Source organism: Rattus norvegicus, chromosome 8, assembly GCF_036323735.1.
Source record: "Rattus norvegicus strain BN/NHsdMcwi chromosome 8, GRCr8, whole genome shotgun sequence".
NCBI lineage: Eukaryota > Metazoa > Chordata > Mammalia > Rodentia > Muridae > Rattus > Rattus norvegicus.
Window position 1 is genome coordinate 65,071,897 of NC_086026.1, and position 22,871 is coordinate 65,094,767.

Here is a 22,871-nt window from a genome sequence, read left to right on the forward strand (position 1 = left end):
CACGGATGAAAAATCTTAAGCAGTTGAAGGCCATAATGACTAAACCCAAAGCTGAGAAGCCAGAAAGACTTTCCTAAGAGTGTGTCCAAGAAAATATTATTCAGTGATCGGTATCAACATCACCCATGGCTAATACACCAATTCCTGTCAAACAGAGACAGTCCTAGTCTGCAGGGAATAGATAAGTAGATCATAAGTGCAAACTCTAATGTGCAAACTGAGATGGTCATACAGTCACATGTTACTCATATCATCACAGCATCTGTTACAAATGGAAAGTCTAGTATGAGGAGTCCATGCTGACCCGCCAGACACTAGCCTCCAATGGGGAGATTCAGACTAAAGTAATTAAGAATGATTTTACCAAAGTATTTGGACAATCTGTTCAGTTTACTAATGTTGAGGCTTTAAAATAAGAATCACCAACCAATAGACAAAAACAAAGACCATCCACAGTGACACCTCCTTAACTAGACAGTAGAGTCAGAGTGGATCGATATAGAAACAAGGTGTTCCCTGGCTGTGGAGATGAGAGTAGGATCTCAGCTGGGATCCTGATACCAGAATTATGCACAACCCAATTGGAAAATGCCTTGAACCAACAGCCCCAGTATTAGAATCTTTTTGTTCATGTTGGTATTTCTCCAAAGAAGTACCATAAGCAGTGTCTGAGTCACCTTGCAGAAGAATGTGTCTAGAGCACATTAAATTCTTGTGACTTTTCCAACTGTTCTAAATATTTCCTAAGGTTTCTTAAATGCTACTACTGATTGGATGCAAAACAGTACCTTGAACATATGTAATAATTAAGACTTTCAAAATAAAGATGGTGACTGGCCAATGGTAAAATCATTTTAGGAAGTGTTTAGAATTCTGTACATATATCACTTTCTGACCTTCAGATATTCCAAAGGAATTGAAAAGAAACACACACACACACACACACACACACACACACACACACACACACACACACACACACAGAAAGAGAGAGAGAGAGAGAAAGAGAGAGAGAGAGAGAGAGAGAGAGAGAGAGAGAGTGTCAGTTAGAAGCTTAGTGAGTCAATGTGCTCGCCATGTAACCCTATGACAAACCTAAATTAAATCCCCAGAGCAAAACTAAAAGTTAGAACAATTGGACACTGCACTACCTGAGGACCCAGCTATGCCACTCCTTGGAATACCTCAAAAAGATGCTCCACCATATCACAAGGACACATGCTCCACTATGTTCATCGCAGCCTTATTTATAATAGCCAGAAGCTGGAAAGAACCCAGATGTCCTTCAACAGAGGAATGGATACAGAAAATGTGGTACATTACACAATGGAATACTACTCAGTTATTAAAAACAGTGACTACATGAAATTCTTACACAAATGGATAGAACTACAAAAATATCATCCTGAGTGAGGTAACCCAATCACAAAAGAACACATATGAGATGCACTCAATGATAAGTGGATATTAGCCCCAAAGCTTGGAATAACTAAGAAAAAATTCACAGACCATATGAAGCTCAAGAAGAAGGAAGACTGAAATGTGGATGCTTTAGTCCTTCTTAGAAGGGAGAACAAAATATTCACAGGAGGAAATACAGGGACAAAGAGTGGAGTAGGGACTGAAGAAAAAGTCATCCAGAAACTGCCCAACCCAGGGATGCATCCCATATGCAGCCATCAAACCCAGACACTATTGCTGATGCCAAGAAATGCTTACTGACAGGAGCCGGAAATGGGTGTCCCCTGAGAGAATCTGCCAGAGGCCTATTGATTCAGATGAGAATGCTTGCAGCTAACCATTGGACTGAACAAGAGGATCCCAATGGAGGAGTTAGAGAAAAGAACGATGGAGCTGAAGAGGTTTGCAACACCATAGGAGGAACAACAGTATCAACCAATCAGAACCCCAGAGCTCCCAGAGACTAAACCACCAACCAATGAGTACACATGGTGGGATCCATGACTCCAGCCACATATGTAGCAGAGGATGGCAATGTCCAGCATCAATAGGAGGAAAAGTCCTTGGTCCTGTGAAGGTTCATTTCCCCAATGTGGGGAATGCTGGGGTGTTGAGGCAGGAGTGGGTGGGTGGGAGTGGGATCATCCTCAAAGAAACCAGGGAGAGAGTATGGGAGAGGAAGAACCAAGATAAGAACTGAAGTATAAATCCATAAAATATCCAAGAAAAATAAAATTTAAAAAAATATATTTTTTTAAAAAAAGAGTTTGCTGTCAGCGAGTTGGTTGTATGGCAAATGGGAGGTAGAGAATCTGCAGAAACTTGAGTATACAGGGCAGTGGTAAACATAACGAGAGAAACTCTGCCTCAAAAGCAACAACCCCCACAAAATTGTTTCCTGATTTCCATCCCACACACATACAAAATAATTAAATTAAAATACATGTTAAATATAAGTTTACCATACACTAACATCTACAAACTGGTACTGTACTTGAAGAAATCACAATAATATTTCCTGGACATCTTAACAGATGTTTAACAAGCATGACTTTAGCATTCTTTAGTAGCATTAGACATTTGGTATAATAAAAAGAACAGACAAATTCATAAATATCATAGTTCTAGAACAGCTTAATGTAAAATTATAAACATATTTATATTTTAAACATTTTATAAAATTTTAAATATATTTATAAAATTTCAATACACAACAATTATAGGTAAATAAATAATATACTGCTAAAACTTTGTAAATGGTTTACTAATCCAATATTAACCACTTATATGAAATAGACATTAATCTATGTTTTCTAAAACACTTGGTAATCACTGATGAATTCCTGCCTCAAATTAGTAACAGAATATTTTAACTTTTCTGTTTTCCAGATTTACTTTTATGTATATCTGTGCATGTGCCTATGTTTGTCTACATGTACATGTATGTGCCCACAGAGGACAAATCAGGCATCAGATCTCCTGGAGCTGGAGTTAAAGGCAGTTGTGAGCCACACACTGTGGGTGCTCGAAAACAATTCTGGTTCTCTACAAACTCTGGTGCTCTTAACTGCAGAACTACATCTGGAGTACCTTCTTAAATGTTTTGTTCATTTGTGGTGTGTGTGCACACTCACCGTGAATCTGCCATGGCACGTGGGTGGTGAGTTGGAGGGTAGTTTGCAAGCCAATTTTCTCCTCTACCATGTGAGTCTCAGCGATCAAACGGAGGGTGACAAGCTTGGCTGCATATGTCTTCACTGTATGAACTAGCTATCTCACCAGCACAAAACACTAACTTTTTTGTACAAAAATTATGGCAGTGATAGCAAAAACCTTGTCTGTATAGTTATTAATATGTATACTAAAATAATAAAATACCTGCTTGTTATATTAATACAGATATTAAATTCTAAGCCTCGTTCTAAATAGCTATATAAATACACATAAATAAGGAACACATAGTAAAAGAACTCATCCTAGGTAATCAATTAATAACTATAAGAGGACAAAATTAAAGCTTACCACTTCTTCATCTGAAAGTTCACGCCCCTGGATACTGCTATTCTCTCTCACAGCTTGCTGATGTTTTTTCCCTTTAATGTGGCTAAAGAGATATACTTCAGAAGCGATCTAAAAGCACAAAATTAAAGAAAGCTGTAGCCATCAATACAGCATTGCATCCGATGCCAAGAACTAAACATTTAATCCAGAACATTATATACAAATTCAGATCACTCTAGAACAGGTAGGTGGATGGATGGATGGATGGATGGATAGATGGGTGGATGGATGGATGGGCAGATAGATAGATATGTATATAGATAGTTCAAAATATTTTCCTTAGAATGCAATTCTCAGACTAAGTTTAAAGATTTGAAAATCATTGAAACCCTGGGTTTTGTTTTTTGGTCCAAACACAACAGAATATGAGCTTAGTCTACCATTAAGCAGGTAAACACGAATTGCAGTAACAACTGCAAACATTTGCACTGCCATGGCAACTGCTATTATTTTAGTACTTACTGTTCATTTAAAATCCTCACAGAAGTCAACAGCACTTAGTAGATGTCTTAGTACAAGATTTAAAAGGCTAGAAGCCTTTTAATAAATTTTAGCAATAAATAACATCACTAGACTGTTAATAATGACAACCACATACCAGGACATTGCAGAGAGAACACTGCTTCTTTCTTTCATAAGGGGTCAGTTTAGGGGCATAATCAGTGCTTGCATGCCGCCCACTGCTTAGCTCGGCAGCTTTTTCTTTCCTTTGCTCAATCTGTTCCATGTGCCTTCGAATGCTTTCATCATGCTGGAGACAGGATCATAGTGTGAGAAACTTAAAAAGTATTCAGATTATACTAAGGACTTGGAAAAAGACTTTCCATTAAAACTTCTAAAATAATCCAAAAGTGCCTTGCTTTATACTACCTTCCACACCAGAAAACAAAGCTTAATCTTTTCACATATCACACATGGACAATATTGCTTCCTAAGATAAGCCCTAGAGGATGTCAGGATATGATTTATGAGAATAGTTTCATAGACAAATCTGGAAGACAGTAAGTTAAGATGATCAGATTTTTAACACAGAACTTCCTACATCTACTGTGCCACTGTGTTCAGTGACTCAACACTACTGGTTACAGAGAGGTAGAATTTGATAAACTGTTACCCATTACTCATTTGGTTACCTAGCAAACACTACGAGAAGTGCTGACCCATAGAAACAGTCAAGTTTAGTCACATAGCAGAAAAGTGACAAAGACGTACACCTACCCTGGCCCTATTACTACTTTTCCACCTCAAGCCACTAACCCAGAAACATCTTTTTGGGGGTTCACATTATTTTGTATAAGTGGAACATACCTTCCTCAACTGTACTCTCTAAATTCAACTAGATTAAGTGGAGTCGTTATTCTTCCTGGTCTTTGATGCCAAGCATCCTCCTCTATCCAACATTACACACAACCCCACCTCTATTATGCAAAAGTTAACCACTTCATATCTGAATCTCACACTAATTAGGCACTTCCTGAAAATGGGAATACTATCTTATTCATAAGTATTTGCTGCATTGAATTTAAATAATGATAAATTCCTATGACTCTACAAATGGAAAACTAAGGTCTTTCAAATTAAAAAGTTACTACCTCTATTATATAATATTAAATATCTCTACAAGGAGTCAACATATAAATCATTGTGATACAGTATAAATTACTCAGCAGAAACCACTTACACGTTATAATATTGATAACATTTTTCTAGAAATTAATGGTTTTTCATAATCTTTCAAGTTAAAACTATGCATTCATGAGCATTAACATAAAATGAATAATTAGATGATAGATTAGATAATTAAAATAACAAAATACTACTAGTAATGCCTTCAAGTTATTTATTAAATAAGAGAAAATATTGACTTTCTTTATTGTTGCTCCATAATGATTCTACGATATCAAAATAAATTTTACCAAAATAAAATGCATTTTCAAATAGCTGTCTTTAAGTCAGTTATAACTCAATCATAAACATTTATTTAAAAATTATAAATATAAATTAATTCAATTTTTATTTCATAGAATTTTATGTGCTCCATCCATTGTAAGCTCCAAAATTTCAAATTAAAATAACATGCTATTCTGACCTTGAGCTGGATTTTTTTCTGCAGCTCTTCCATAGCTTCTTGCTGCGCTGCTGTGAGTGCTGCCAACCGTTCTTCCCTGTCTCTGTCAGAACAAGTCAAATCTGTAAGTTTACCTGCTTGAAGTAACATGCCTTGTCTCATGAAACCAAAAAATACAATTTGAATGTAAAGCTTATATATTCTAATAGGCAATTATTTTTAAAATATTCTGAAAATATATGATCTCTCACACATATTGCCTCATAAATATTTGAGAAGGATTAAAAATTTGTTTCATCTTATTTGTTTTAGGAGGAGGTTAAGCAACATAGATGATTACCTATGAAAATAAATTTCTGAACCAAAACTGGCCTAGAACTATCATTAAGTACAAAATGTTGAAAACGTAATTTATAGTTTCCTTCTCATAAAGTTTTATTAACATCACAAGAAAAAAATAGGAAAGACATAAACTGACAAGCTAAGAGAACAGAAGAGGAAACCATGATGCACGTTACTCCAAGGAAATGGACTTATGAAACAAGCTCTTGTAGCCATTTTAATATCTAACAAAATATACTTGAAACCAAAACTGATCGAAAGAGATGAGAAGGATACTAAATACTCATCAGTGGAAAAGTCCACCAAGAGGACACTGCAATTCTTAATATTTATGCTCCAAATACAAAGGCATGCGAGTTCATAAAACTACCATTAAACAGATTAAATCACATACTGACCACCACACACTGATAATGAGAGGCGTTAGCCCTACTTTCACCAACAGTTAATCTAGAGAAAAGCAAACCAGAGCAACGCTGCAGCTAATGGACATGATAAACCAAATGGACCTAGCAGGTATTTACACAACATTTCACCCTAATACCCTATTTGAACACCTCCGATTAAAGCTGGGTATCAACAACAGAAAGCTTACAAACTCATGGAAACTAAACTACTCACTCCTGAATGAAAAACAGGTCAAAGCAGAAACTAAGAAAGAAATTAAAGAATTTCTGTAATTAAATGAAAATGAAAAGAGAACATAAAGGACACAATGAATGTGTTACTGTGAGGCAAGTTCATAGCACTAAGTGCTTTCGTAAAATACTGGAGATGTCATACTCTGTCATACTCGTAAGTTAACAGCACACTTGAAGGCTCTAGAGGAGAGAGAGAGAGAGAGAGAGAGAGAGAGAGAGAGAGAGAGAGAGAGAGAGAGAGATTGACTGATTGATTATACTCCTAAGAAGTAGATGGCAAGAAATCACAAAGCCAAAGCAGCAGCCTACAGAATGGGAAAGATTTTTACCAACCACACATCAGATGGAGGGCTAATATACAAAATATATGAAGAACTTTAAAAACTAGATATCAAGAAAACAACCCAATTAAAAATGGTATTCAAATCTACACAGAGAATTCTCAAAAGAGGAAATGCCAATGGCTGAGAAGCAAATGTTAAACAGTCTTCTCAGGAAAATATCAATCAAAACCACTTTGAGATTTCATCTTACAACTGCCAAAAAGGCTTAAATCAATAAAAACAAGTCACAGCTCACCCTTGTGAGAATGTGAAAAGAGGGAAACACTCATCCGTTGCCGTTGGAAATGCAAACTTGTATAGCTACTTTGGAAATCAGTGTGGTGGTCCCTAAGGACCAATGCACCTTAAGATCTAGCTGTACCACTCTTGGGCACATACCCAAAAGGAACTTCATCCTTCCACACAGACACCTGCTCAACTGTGTTCACTGTTGCTCTGTTCATAATACCCAGAAATTATAAACAACCTATATGTCTGTCAACGTTTCTTCATTAATGGATAAGCTGTGGTACATTTATACAACAGAGTACTCAGCCATATAGAAAGGAAAGAAAACAAATGGGGGGGGGGAGACAGGCACATGCATGGAATTTGAAGTTAAATCATCCCAAATGAAATATTGAAGACCCAGAAAGATAAATATGGTATGTATTTGCTTACATGTGGTTATTATCTGTTAATTCATTCATACCTAAGCTACAATCATAGACCAGAGTTTAGGTATACAGTGGCTGTGGGCTGTGCAGGACAGTCATAGATGGGTTAGGGAGAGGGACTGGAGCAGGAGGAGAAAATAGGGGAAGAAATACAGGGAGAGACAGCTAAAGTTAGGGGTCATTTGTTGGGGGTAGTATGGAATCCTAAAACAGTAGAAGCTTCATAAAATACATACATTTATGATGGTGATCTAAATGAAACTGCCAAATAATGGGAAACAGAGAGCCACAACTGACAAGCCATTTCTTGTCACCAAATAAAAATTTCCAGTACTGAGACTGGGTTACAACTAATTGTTGGCTAAAGAGTTCCCATGGGAACCCATAGACATCCCATGCTGTTGCCAAAAGTGTAGGCAAACTGCAAGGCCCTATATGGCTACACAACTCACCGAATATGGAGAACTCAAGTTGGTGCCTACACAGAGCCTTCACCCCTACATGCTGCCATCTTTGGTAAAGGAAATACTCTACCCTACCAAGGGAGAAAACAGAAGTAACCTAGTCACATCCCTCTGATATGCAGGCATCCCACCTGCAAGATGTACAGTGCAGTGCTGGAACACAGTTTGTGTGAGTAACCAAGCGATACCTGATTTGATTCAATGCCCACTCCGCAAGATAGAACACACACCCAACACGGCTTGGGTGACTAAGAACCCAAGACTAGCTAGCCAAGGGACCTAGGATAAAAACCAAATACTACTTTTCCTAAAAACAAAGACTCCTAATGAGATTCTGCTACCCAGCTACTTAAGTGCCCTGCTCAGCCATTATCAGAGAACCCTTCTCCTGCAACGGATGGGAACAAACAGGGAAACCCAGTCAGAAATTATGCAGAGCGTGAGACACCTTAGAACACTCTGTAGTATAGGGGGTATGTCCATTAAACCTCCCTCTTCGTGGATCAGGAAACTCCAGAAAAAAAAAAAAAGCAGAAAGCCAGAGGGCATGGAAGATACCAAAAACCAAGACCCTCTAAATCAACATGACAGATGCACTTACGAACTCAGAGACTGAAGCAGCATGCACAGGGCCTGCACCAGTTGGGTCACAGAGCTGAAACGTTAAGTGAACACATGACCCAGAAGCAACCTCCAAAAAAGACACAAGCTGTTTCCGAGAAGAAAACGGATCTGACAGAGTTACCAATAGAGTCAAAATATGTTAAACATGCTAGTTCTCTTTGAATGTTGGAAATGATTGAGTGCCTAGTACTTAGGACAAAGTGAAAACTGCCTCTATCATTGAAATAGAAATTGAAGTAGAGAAATATGCTATTCTTCTTTAAAAAATATACCATTTAATTTAATAAGTCACACAAGTTTATTTTGGTAAAAACTACATTTATGTAGTAGGAGAGAGGCTCTCAGTGAGAAAGGATGTTTACTACCAAACCAACAACTTGACTTCAAATATCCACATGAGAGAATCAACTTCCACAAGTTGTCCTCTGACCTCCATGTGTATGTTATGGTAAGGATATAGACACAGAATGGGGTTAGGGACTTAGCTCAGTGGTAGAGAGCTTGACTAGCAAGCGCAAGGCCCTAGGTTCGGTCCCTAGGTCCGAAAAAAAGAAAAGAAAAAAAATAAAAAGAGACAGTAATGTCATGCTCATTATATCACACAATGTTCATAAAAATAAGGCTGTGGACTAAAACTGTCTGGGGATGAAGCCCTGCATTGAGTTTAGAATAAAAGGCTACAGAGGGCTATAGGAACTGTAAAAATTATATTTAGGGGTTCGAGAGATGGTTCAACCACTAAGAGTACTTACAGAGGACTCAGGTTCAATTCCCAGCACCTACACAGTGGCTTACAAACATCCATAATTCCAGTACTTGGGAATTCTAAGCCAACTTTACCCTCATGGCCACTGCGTGCACAGGGTACATAGACATACATGGTGAAAAAGGATGATTACACATAAAATAAAAATAAAATCTTTTTAAAAAATAAAAGTTATGCTTTAAAGGTCTGGTAATATAAAGAAAATTTTATGACTATATTTCAATAAGCACACCATTTCAATAAGCAACTAAAAAGGAGTTAAACTAAGAGAACGAAAATAGTAAAAACAAAACCTTTTTCAAAAGCATCAGAGTTCTTTAAAGGTATAGGACTAAATCAGGAAAAACAGGCCTAGAATTATCTAGTAGTGACAGAAATCAAGAAACTACTTTACAAACAATGGTAAGAAAGCTAAAGACAAGAGCTAACAAGACCTCCCAATTGTCCTAAAGAACAATAATAAATAAAACATATGGAATTGTGTCTTTCTTTTATATTGCTATGACAAAACACCATAATAAAGGCCAACTTATAAATGAAAGCATTTATTTGGGGTTCTTGATGCTAGAGGGTTAGAACTCATGACCATCATGTCAGAGGGAACATGGCAGCGGGCAGATACCCATGGTGCAAGGCAGTAGCTGACAGCTTATGTTAAGACCACCAGGAGACTATGAAAGCTAAATGAAAATGATGTAGACTTTTTAAACTTCAAAGTCCACCCCAGTGGCACACCTTCTCCCACCAAGCGACACCTCCTAATCCTTCCCAAACAGTTCCACAATCAGGAACCAAGCATCCAAACATATGAGCCTCTGAAGGCCATTCTCATTCAAACCAGTAGAGATTGTAACGTTAGACATATAAAATAAATGAAGTCATAGTAATATTAAAAGAATCTGAGAAATAGGACAGAGGTCTTTTAAATTATATAGGGAAAAAAATACTGCGTTACTTAGATGATCAATGGTAACATCAGGACTGTGAAATGATTTGAGTGGCAAAGTGACTGGCATACAAGCATGAGGAGCATACACACGAAAAGTAAGTCTCTGTCTACCCAGCACTAGGATCCCTCGGTATTGTTAGCCAGCTGGTCTAATACCAGTGACCTCCAGATCTACTGACCGAACATTACTGTTTTCCTTCAAAAAAAAAAAAAATAAGGTGAAAGAACACAATTGAGGAAGTCTTCTGGTGTTGACCTCTGACTCCATTTGCACATGTGCACATATGCATTTAAATCCATGTGAAAAATAAATCAGGGATAAATCAAGATGACATCATAAACTTTTGATATGTTAAGAATATTCTATTTTCTCACAAAACATCATAACCTCAATCTAACCATAAGAAAAAAGTCAAGTCCTGAGAAACATTCTATAAAAATCCCAAATATTGGGCTGGACAGATGGCTAAGCAGTTAAGAGCACTGGCTGTCCTTCCAAAAGACCCAGGTTCAATTTCCAGTACCTATGTGATCCTAACAGATGTCTTTAACTTCAATTGCATGGGATCTAAGGCTGTCTCCTGGCCTCTGTGAGCACTAGGCTCACATAGAAACACACCCATGCCAAAGAGCCACACTCATAAAATAAGTAATTTTAAAATCCTGAATATTACTCCCTAAAACTGTGAAATCATAAAACCCACACAAAGTATGAAACCATCATACCTCAAAGAACTTAAAGGAAACTACAAATATTTGAATAGTGGCAAAAAATGGTTAATTGATTCCTAAATTTAACTTTAAAAACACATTATTGTACAGAACAAGAGAAACAAAGAGATCCTAGAAAAAGCATTTTCAAACTGATAAAAGACAAAGCTAATGAATATTTTGTGAACATGAAGAAAAATAAATAATTTACTACACAGGGACGAAAACAAGCCTAAAGGTAGAATTCTCAATGGAAACAGAAGAAAAGGGCAAGTCAATATTTTGAAAGAAAAACTATTATTTGAAATGAAAGATTAAAATATTCTCAGATGAGTAAGTATTCATGAACATGAAATCATGTTACTAGAAGTCCCACCAACTAAAAACAAAAGGACACCTGGATAAAAAGAAATGAGACATATCAGAAATAATAAATAAATAAATAAAAGCATAAAGGACCACAAAGGAATACAAAAATATGTAAGAAATAACTGTAACACACATGTTCTAATTATCATATCATATCAAGATGTCTGACAATAAGAATTTGAAAGGAAGGACAAAGTTGCTGCATTTGCCAGAACTAATTTAGCCATAAATTAATGCATACTGTATTATGTCAAAATGAAATCTATAATCCAGGTAGCAACCAGTAAGACAATAATAAAATAATGCATCTTTAAGACTCAATAAAGAACTGTGATAAAGGGATTGCCTCTATCAGACAGGTCTACAGTCACTTCTGAGTGGCATTTTCTTGACTTCTCAGTAGCACTGCTGACTGAGGTGAAAAGGGCTCATGCCACCACAGGCCATGTCAACCCTGCGCAGTTAGGACAGAGCTATCTAAGAAAGGTGGCTGTAAGCCAGAAGCAAGCCAGTAAGCAGCATTCCCCTACAGCTCCTGCTTCAGTTCTCACCTTGGCTTTCACTGGTGATGGGTTATAACCTACAAGCCAGCCAAATAAAGCCTTTCTTCCCCAGGCTGCTGCTTTTCAGTGTTTTATCACAGTAACAGAAAGCAAATTTGAAAAAGACTTACAAATTAATCTATCAAAAAGTTTTACTTTAAAGTATACAGGCTCGAGACAGGAGTTGGGAGGCTCTAGAAAGAACCAGAAACCTGGGAGATAAGAAACTCCCAGGACTCACTGGGGATAACCTTAGGTGAAATGCCCAACAGTGGAGAGAGGGAACTCAAAGAGTCCACCTCCAGTAGACAGTCAGGGCCTCAGGTAGAAGGATAGGGTTACCAACCCGCAACCAAAATTTCTGATCCAGAATTGTTCCTGTATAAAAGAACTGTAGGGACAAATGTGAAGAGACTGAAGGAAAAGCAGAGGTTCAGTGACCAGCTCAACTTGGGATTCATTTCGTAGGGGGTGTGGCGGGGTAGGTGCACCAGGGCCTGACACTATTACTGAAGTTATGATGTGCTTACAGACAGGAGTCTAGCATGGCTGCCCTCTGAGAGGCCCAACCAGCAGCTGACTAAGACAGATGCAGAAACTTACACACATCACTGGACTGAAGTTGGGGACCCCTATGGTTTAGGGGAAGGATTAAAGAAGCTGAAGGGAAGGGCGATCCCATTAGAAGACCAGCAGTCTCAAGTAACCCGTACCCCTGGGAGCTCCCATACACTGAGCAATCAACCAGGCAACATACGGGGCTGGTCTGAGGCCCCAACACATGTATAGCAGAGGTCTGCCTGGTCTGGCCTCAGTAGAAGATGCTCCTAATCCTAATCCTAATCCTAATCCTAATCCCTGATGCTCCTAATCCTCACTAGGGGTGAGGCCTGATGGGTAGGAAACATCCTCTCGGAGACTGGGGGTGAGGGAGGAGAAATAGGATGAGGAACTGTGGGAGGGGGACCGGGAGCAGGGGGTGGGGGAACATCTGGATTGTAAATAAAACAATAATTTTAAAAAAGAGGTAAAGTATAAAAAACGTTTTAGTTTAGCAAAGATTGAAACAGTAAACGGGACAAAGATTTGAGACACAGGGATGACAGATCTAAAACTGGCACAAATAAACCCTATCACATTTAAAAAGTTACATTAAGAGAAGTGTAATAAACATATAAATCAGAAAGTGGAAATAAATAAGCAGATTTCAGAAAACAAAAGACATGTTTGAGAAAACTGCAACAGGATGAGAGAAAAAAGACAGAAGACAACTGTGGTTGTAACAGAAAAAAAATGACCTTTATACAAGAAATATTTTTAGAGCCAGAGAAAAGCATTTCACAATAAAAGTTAGAATAGCTTATTTATCTCAGTAAGATACAGTGAAAACAGAATGTATGCCCTTCAGAATCAAAATACATAATGGTACCACTCAGTTTCTACACTTGGGAACTGGACAGACTGAACAGACGCAGCAGACACAGAAGACTGGAGGGCTCTATCGCCTACTGAGCTGACGAGCACAGAATACTCTACCCACTAACAGCCCTAGGAGCACAGACAACAGTATGTAGTGCAGTGCATATCTAAGGCTATAAACATGGTCTCGACAAATGCTAAGGCAATAAAAATATACAAAGTATATGCTTCAAGTGACAAGACTTCATTAGAAACCAGTAACAGAAATCAATGTGATATAGAAAGCTTATTATACACTTATAAAATAACTATAAGTCAAAGAGATATAAATAACCTAGGAATCAAAAGTTCTTTAACTAATGACCCTTTACTTATGCAAATGTCTTAAAAGACAATTCCTCTTTATTGAATCTTATTAGAATTAAATTACATTTTTCATGCAAAACAGACTTCAAATAATGTTCTCAGCCAATACAAAGTTTCAGAAGTTCTCCATTTTAAATGTAATGTCAAATATCCTGGAAATTTGGTACATTTCTAGACTTGTGGTATTTCTAAAACATATGTAACACATCACTGGTATTAAGATGTGCTATAACTATTTGCTCAATGGTAAACTGTTCATCAAGACTAAAACCAAGATAGCAAACTGGGCACCTAGCTCTCTCCCGGGCCGCGTCTTCACGGGCTTTCTCCTTCTCTTGCCTCTGTTGCTCAATCCGGGCTTCTTGCTCTTTCCTCTTCGTCAATAACTCCTCTACACGGGCCTGCCGTTCTGCCTCCAAGGCTCTCTTACGTTCCTGATGTTAAAAAATTAAAGTTATCAGAATTATGAGCACAATTAAAATGATCAAAGGTGATATAACTTTGATAACAAACATATTTACTTATTCCTCAATTGTCTCTTAAGTACATAGTTTCTAAGAATTTAAGCAAAATGGTTTTCATGTGTCATTTACCATTGTTACCCAAAATTATAACATGATTTTATATGTATTAAATCCTAAGAAATGAAAACACACACACATACACACACACACACTCTTCTATGCATACCTCATGACATGATTAGAAAACAAGTTTAATCAAGGTTGAAGAGTCATGATCCATAAAAATATGCCAACTATATTCCTACACACTAAAAAGGAATAACTTGAAAATATAGTTAGATAAAAATTCCATTTAAACTGGACTTAATCTGAAATTAACTAAGATCCAACCAAGCCACTGGCATACCTATGAGGGATTTTTCTTGGCTGATTTGAGGGGAAGACTCACCTTACTCTGTGCCACTTCTTCTGATGGCTGCCTACACAAAAAGACACAAAGAGGGAAGCTTTTGCTTTTTTCTCATTTGCCCTCACTCTAACTGGCCAAGTTCATGTCATATTCCTAAGCCATTCCTTGCCTGGTGCTAGAACCTATTTAAATCCTCAGTATTCCAACACAGGCTGGAAACAGACAGCTCTCTAGGAACTCCCTGAGACACTAGTACCAGACTGCAACTACTCAGACATTCAGTCTCACGAACTGAACAACTCCCAAATCCTTGGTGGTTCTTTAAGGCAAGAGCAATTGTTACACAAGCCACTCCAATACACACATACGCTTGCGTGCACACATGAATTTCACTGTGTGTGCACATGTATGTGTGTGTATATATGTATATATGTACATGTATGTACATATATGTATGTGTGTATATATATATGCACATATATGTTTCATATATTTCACTTTCTCTGTGAGAACCAGAGAGAGAGACAGATACACAAAGTTTTGCTCCTCTCAGGATCTTCAGCCTGACTCAAAGCTGAGGTATGAAAGGTGCTTAGTAAATGCTGAGTAGAACCCTACCTGCACAGCCTCATCACGAGCTTGCTTTTCTTCTTGTCTTCTCTGACGCTCTTCCTGCAATTCATTAAGCCTCTGCTCATATTCCTTCAGTTTTGATAAAACATCATGACGTTTATTCTGAGCTTCAAGGGTATTTATGAAGGCAATCTCGTTTACCTTCAATAAGAACAAACACAGAGTCAGAATCAAATTTATTCTTTTTAAAACATTTACTTTCATTTTATGTGTATTGGTGTTTTGGCTACATGTATTCTGTGTGACAGTGTTAGATCTTGGCGTTACAGACACTTGTGAGCTATCATCTGGCTGCTGGAATTTGAACCCAAGTCCTCTGGAAGAGCAGTCAGTGGCCTCAACTGCAGAGCTTTCTCTCCAGCTCCCTCAAAATAATTATTAAAGAGAGTAAAAAGTGTGTGTGTGTGTGTGTGTGTGTGTGTGTGTGTGTGTGTGTGTGTTCATGCGCATATACCCACAGACATGTACACAGTCATGGCTGCAGGTGCCTACAAAGCACTTGGGAGCTGCAGTTACAGGTGCCCATGAACCTCGTGACATGAGTGCTGGGAACAAAATTCAGGTCCACTGCAAAGCAGCACATACTGTTAACTACTGAGCCACATCTCTAACTCTTCAATTTAATTTTATAAATATATGAAATTTAACAATGATTTTACACAAGAATATTTAAATCATCAGTAAGGCCCAGGGGAAACTAATAAGGTTTTCCTACCATTAGTGCCTCAAAATAAGCCAAAGTATATGACAAATTCATAGGGTTTAATAAGAACTAATTTAAGAGGCTGCCATTGAAAATATTTTTTAAAACAACAATTTAGTACTTTAGAGACTATTTTACAAAACTTCATTCAAATTTGTAACAATAAAAATGAGTACAGATAACTAGGTATGTTCATATTTTTCTACTGAAATTATTACTTTTTTAAATCTGGCATACAAAATTATGCATTTCCAGATGTCCATGAGTAATGATCTTCACACTTACCCATAACTACAAGGATCCTAATTGATACCCTCCTTCCTGTTCTGTCACTCAGGTACTCTCCGTTCAACTCTCATGACATGCATACCCATTACCCTCTCTCCTTCCCTTAACAGTCTTTCCTCTCTCTCATTCTCTCTTTCCAGTCTCATAAGTTACTCATATGTAGAACTTTAAACAAGGACTACTTATGAAACTTTAACTTTCTAGGTCAGCCTTATTTTGATTAACGTCTTCCAGTTCTATCCACTTATGGCAAATGTCATAATTGCATCTTTATGATTGAATAAAATTATACTGTGAATATGTACCAAATTTTACTTATCTGTTCATTTATCAACAAACAAATGAGCTGCTTCCATTTCAAATTATATGTAGCAATAATCAAAATAAATGTGCATGTATCTTTCTGATATGTGGTATGCTAAGAGTACTTTGGTTATGGCATGGTTAGATTATATGATAGTTGTATTTTTAGTTTTTTTGGCTTCACCAATTTACATTTTCAACAATACCATCTGGGGGTACCTATGTCCAACCAATCTCACTTATATTTAACCATCTATGCTGTACTTTCTAGTTTGGGGAATACTTCCAAAGGCTTCCCTAATGAGCCTCTTGACGTCACTGAGACAGATCACTGTAGCCCTAATGTTACTGACTTGGTTATCCTCTCTTCTGGTTAGCTTTGGTAGAGGTCTATTGGTTTTGTTTTCTCTAAAAACAACTATATTGCTTTTTGTTTCCACTTCATTAATTTCAACTCTAATCTTTTTAATTTTCTGGCATCTACTGCTTTTTTGGGTTATTCTTGTTTTCCTAAACAAGATTTGGCTTAGGTTTCATTTCTAACATTTCTATCTGTGTTTCTTTAAAACCTCTAGTTTGTTCTAAATTTTTATTACCTATTGCTGACTTTTCCATCCATATTTCTGGCCTGTTTTTTGCGTTGTTCACTTTCCTCCTAATGTCCTAGATTAACTTCATCTTCATGTTTGTACGCTCTTCCAGGTCACTGATCATTTTTACCAATAAGTTTTTAAAATGCTTTCAATATGAGCCTCTTTTACTTAACAATTAAGGAGTTATGATCTTTTGAAGAGTCATGTTCCTTTGCTTTCTCATGTTTCTAGTGTTTCTTTGTGGCAATCTGTTCATCTGTTGGTTTGGATATCTACTTCAGTTTCTTTAAGGGAGGAGTATCTTACAGTTCAGCCTAAACTACCACCACCACTGGCCACTGAGCGAGAGCAGGAAAAGCATGGCTGTTCAGCATTGGTCCCTCCTCTTCTCCAGTGTCCTTTCACTTGCTCGTGGATTACCAGTGGCCTGTTCTCTCTCTCTCTCTGAGAGTGTCTACTTCTAAATCTGATTCTCCATTGGTTCAAAGGAGCCAGATACAACCTGCCATTTTAACTGGAATCCGGTCTTCTGTAAGCTTTAGACAACAAAACTTAAAAGTATAGAAGTGGTTTTTTCCCTTTTATACATATTGAAACTAACAGAGTTACAATACATTGTACCTATATAATGGTGTTCAACTTTACACAGAAGCAGGGACTCCAAAAATCTAGATTGGGCAAACAAAGCTTAGCTAGCTCAAACTAGTCCATACATTTCAGAACCAGTAGAATGTCTTAGCAAGCTGCCAAGCCTGACTGCCTGAGTTTAAACTTCCTGGACCCACAAAGTGGAAGAAGAGAATTGACTTCCACAGTTGTCTTTTTATCCACTAAACCATCTCCTGCTTCAGATGGACTTCAAAGTAGGTTTATCATATAACTGTCTTTCAGACTACCAAAGTATATTACAGACAAGCATATGCAAGAAGAGCATATTCATTCTGTCTTAGGTCTCACATGTTAAGGGTAGTCATGGCAGGGGAAAGAATGGGACCTAAAGGGGCTGGGGATTTAGCTCAGTGGTAGAGCGCTTACCTAGGAAGCGCAAAGCCCTGGGTTCGGTCCCCAGCTAAAAAAAAAAAGAATGGGACCTAATGTTCTAAGCAAACTGTAGTTATTTTAGAAATTTTGTTACAATAATAGAAAGATGACTAACCCAAAATTGAACAGCTATAACTCAGAACTCTCAGTATGTACCTTAATTTTTACAACCTTAAATCTCTATGAAATAAACTCTTTCATTTATTCTACATCCAGGAACTTTCTTACGGTTACTTTCATTTCATTTCTTAATCCTCAAGTAGAAGTAAAATTTTGATATTTCTTACTCAGAAGTGCTGTGTATAGTGTAATGCATCTGTATAAAGGTGTCCACTTCTGCTGTTTAATAATTCTGAAGCAATGTATGTAAGAATGTTTCTACCCTAAACAGCAGATGCTTTTTTGGATGAGATTATTTGCTATGCTGATGAAATTCTTTAAAATAATGGAAATAATTAGTAAATGATAATACAATCATTATTCTGAATATAACATGATACTGAAGAAAGCCAGACTAATGCATTTACATTAAAACTTAAAGGCAGGTGGTCTTGAGGATAGCCGGCCTGACAGTAACAGGAGAGGAGGCCCTTGGTCCCTGGGAGGTTTGATGCCCCAGCATAGGGGGATACTGGAGCAGTGGGGCAGGAGACTGGGGGCAGGGAGCACCCTCATATAGGCAAAGGGTAGGAGGGAGGACAAATGTGGGATGGAAGGATGGTGGAGAGGTAATATGAAGTGGGACATCATTTGAGATGTAAACGAATGGAATGATAATAAAAAAAATAAAGTTTAAAACTTAAAAAAAAAACACTTAAAGGCAAAGTCAAGCAAGAGGGCTCAGTGGATAAAGTATTCACCATGCAAGCCTGGTGACCTGTAAAATCAGCTGAAACCCATGTAAACACAGAAGCATCATTGTACATACACACATCACACTTAATAATAAATAACTGTTTTAAAATAGAGAGAAAAGGGAAAATTCGTGATGGCTCTTAACCTACATGCTATCAATAATCACACTTTTCAGAAACTTTAAGAACAAACTAGGTCAAAAAATATGACTTCCAAGAGCAGATATTAGGAAGTGCACAAATGTAACTAGAGTACAGCTGACACGGGAAAGAAAACACACGGCTGGCTGTGAGAGGGGAGATTACAGAGGAGTGAGCTCCCAGAGCAGTGGCAAACACTAGCTTTATTTTCTCTTATATATAGTTGTATGTCTTATAAATATAAATTTGTTTCTAAAAAGCAGTGATTGTTTATAATACTCTGTTAATAATCATCAGCCAAAACGGGAGTTCTGGGTAGCCCCATCATTTAGGGGAAGGAGGAAGAGGGATGAAGAACGGGTAAGTTTCATAACCACTAATCCATGAGGCAGTTTAGTCTAGAACTCAGTGGAGAATATAACACTGAATATTCACACTTCAGACACACCATGGTGAAGCCAACTAGAGCGATTTTAACTGCTGTGCCACTTAAAGCAAAGAACAAGCAAAGTGAGATGGACTCATGAAAAGATCACTGCCCGGCCACACTAGTTACATTCTGGTAACTTTTTGATTAACACAATTAATTAAAACCTAAAACTGTAACATTTCCATAAATGTCAATATTGCATAGAATTTTAAGTTGTATATACAGTTTGCTCATTATCACCGAATTTTTTTACTGATTTTTTTTTATTTACATTTCAAATGTTATCCCCTTCCCCGGTTTCCCGTCCATAAACCCCCTATATCATCCCCCTCCCCACATCAAATGTTTTTAATATATGAGAACTAATTCTTGAAAAAATTACAAGGTTCATACTCCAGAATAATAGGAGCTAGGTACTTAAAATGTGATTGTAACTTCTCATAGCTTCTTATGTCCTGGTAAAGTAATATAGCTTTATTTCTGATAGTTAACATAATACCACAAAGACTATAGTGCTATTGACAACATAACCCTGGATGCAGTGGTGAATGCCTGTAAGCCTAGAACATAGAAACAGGAGGATACAAGTTTAAAGTCATCCTCAAGCTACATAATGAATTCAAGACTGGAAGGTGATCCATAAACTCTGTCTCAATAAAAAATGATACAGATTCATGGTAAAAAAAATATACCTTACCAGCAAAAAATATCAATATTGAAAATGAAATGGTGAAAACAATTTTTGAAGATAACAGGTAAGTAGGCTGAAATACTCATATCTGACAAAGGAGACTTGAAATCAAATTGGTCAGAAAATATAAAGTCGCCATAAACTAATAAAAGAAATCTTTACAAAACCATAACAAAATGTATATGCAATAAAAATATGGTAAACCTATTTTCAGAAGACCAACATTACTGAGCATAAAGAGACAAATAGGTCTACATACAACAAAATTAACTTTTATATGTCACTCAAATCAACAGATTGATAATTCACAGAGAAACATTAAAAAGTAAACTTCAGAGTAAAATATAATCATAAATCAAATGAACTTAGCACACATAAAAAATATTCTGTCCAACAGTTATAGAAGACACATTCATCTCAGAAGTCCACAGATTTTTTTTCCATAATGTATTCCATTTTAGCTCACAAAGCAAATTAAGTAATGGAATTTTTTGAAAGAATTTCTTACATCTTATATCAAGTAAAATCAATAACTCAGGTTATCCTTGGTTACAAAACAAATTTAGGACAAGCCTGAGTCATTCACTTTGCTTTAAAATTGTAAGAAAGTTGCACATAGCAAACAAGTCACGAAATGTGAGGTCATAGGTCAGTATCAGTGACTTCCACTAATGTGTGTAAATAAATGAAATTAAGTATTTGATATTACAAGTTCTTCCCGAAAATGACAAATCATTAACTATAAAAGACAAATTCTGTCAGTAATTTAAAATTTTATCCTCTTATGCTTTTCTTAAGCCAATGGAATAAGTAAAAACACTCTTTTCAAACAAAACAAGCCTTAGAAAAACAAGTACCAATGGCAGGGGATGGGACCCTTCCCTAGAGGAGTGCCTGGTTGGGCCTCAGTGGGAAAAGATGCTCTTAATCCTACTGCAGCTGGATGTCTCAGTGGTACCCAAGTGGAACTTCCTGTTCTTTGGGGACAAGGGGACAGGGATAATGAAAGACTTTATAAAGGTGAGACTAGGAAGAGATGAGGGAGAGAGGAGGACCCGATTGGGATATAAAGTGAATAAATAAATAAATAATCAAACAAGTACCCCATTATCTCTGTCATATAAGGATCCTAGAACAAAACATAATTGAAATACATGGACATGTTACTGAAGACTTTTACAAAAGAAAGAGATAGTCAGGTGAGGGATTAAGAAAGGTAAAGGAGGAGTGGATTTGATTAATGTATACTACCTAAAGTATGAAAGTGTGAAGCAATTGAAACATTGTCCTATGTATCTAATATATGCTCATTGTTAAAAAGTTAGACATGAGGCCAGCAAGATCATTGCCTGGGTAAAGACACTTGCTGCCAAGACTGATGATCTGACTTTGAACCACAACGGTCATCTGTTAGAAAAAGAATGAAGTCCTGCAATGGTTCTTTAACCTCTGACCTCTACACATATCCTTCAGCATGCATATGCACATGTATAAACACATGCATACACACATGCACACAAAATAAATAATGTAAGAAAAAAACTTAGACATAATCCTAATCACCACTAGGTATTTACAAAAAATAAACAACAAAAACCAAAAGTAAACACCACTGAAAGCTTTATAAATGAATTCTCACAGCAGTTACCATTGGAATAGACAAAAACCAGGAGAAAATGGATGTCCACTGATAGGTAACTAGATGAAGGAAGACACAATTAGTACATATAACAACATGAAATTATTCAAATAATGATTAGTGAAAGAAGCCAGAAGGATAGGTATATTCTATATGATTCATTCATATTCTAGAAAATGCAAACATCTACAGTGAGGGAAAGCAGATCAGAAACATGCACATTTCCAGAGTTGAAGAAAAAGATGAGTTGCAGAGATGATTTGTGAATGTTCACTACACTGACAGCTGGAGATATACACATGACCAAACCCATCAAACTTAGTATTTTACAGCTGTGCAGTCTACTCTGCCAAGCAGATCTCAACAGACCTGCTTATCATAAAGTATGAGATTGTACCCAGGAAACTTTAAATAAACCAGTAAAATCTTCTGTTACTCCAGAATAAAATACTTGGATAAACCTGTTACAACATCACACTCTGTAAAATACACTTGGTGACATGATTAAATACTTAATCCACCATACCTTAGCTTCTTCCTCTTGAGCTTTCTTCACAATAGCTTGGAGCTGTACCTCTCGTTTAAATTCAGCATGGAGTAATTTCTCTTCCATCATTCTACGTCGTTGATCTAGTAATTCTTCCTTCCACTTTCGGACATCTTTTTCCTATATATGACAAATTATCACATCATTAACATCAAAATATACAGTAATTCAACAGAAGACTAAGGGGTAATTAGAAAAATTCATAAATATGATTAAAAATCAACTACACAACCAGAATTACAGCTTCCACAATTCTCTGGCCACTTAAATATGCTTGGCAACAGTTTAGCTGATATCTCAATTTTCTTATACATATAAAAAGAATAATGTTTGGCCCTAATCAATATATTTA

At 36.9% G+C, this 22,871-nt stretch overlaps 1 protein-coding gene across 9 annotated transcripts in view; it reads right to left on the reverse strand.

Annotated features, from left to right (window-relative positions):
- Scaper (S-phase cyclin A-associated protein in the ER) overlaps positions 1-22,871 on the reverse strand; it is a 399,452-nt gene that overhangs the window by 243,108 nt on the left and 133,473 nt on the right. For all 9 annotated transcript variants that reach the window (NM_001427719.1, XM_008766363.4, XM_039082386.2 and 6 more), the window contains exons 16-21: positions 22,499-22,639; positions 15,275-15,430; positions 14,075-14,217; positions 5,612-5,693; positions 4,121-4,273; positions 3,484-3,591 (exon numbers count right to left, since the gene is read on the reverse strand). In NM_001427719.1, coding sequence (NP_001414648.1) covers positions 3,484-3,591; positions 4,121-4,273; positions 5,612-5,693; positions 14,075-14,217; positions 15,275-15,430; positions 22,499-22,639 — 783 coding nt within the window. The remainder of the gene's footprint in view (positions 1-3,483; positions 3,592-4,120; positions 4,274-5,611; positions 5,694-14,074; positions 14,218-15,274; positions 15,431-22,498; positions 22,640-22,871) is intronic.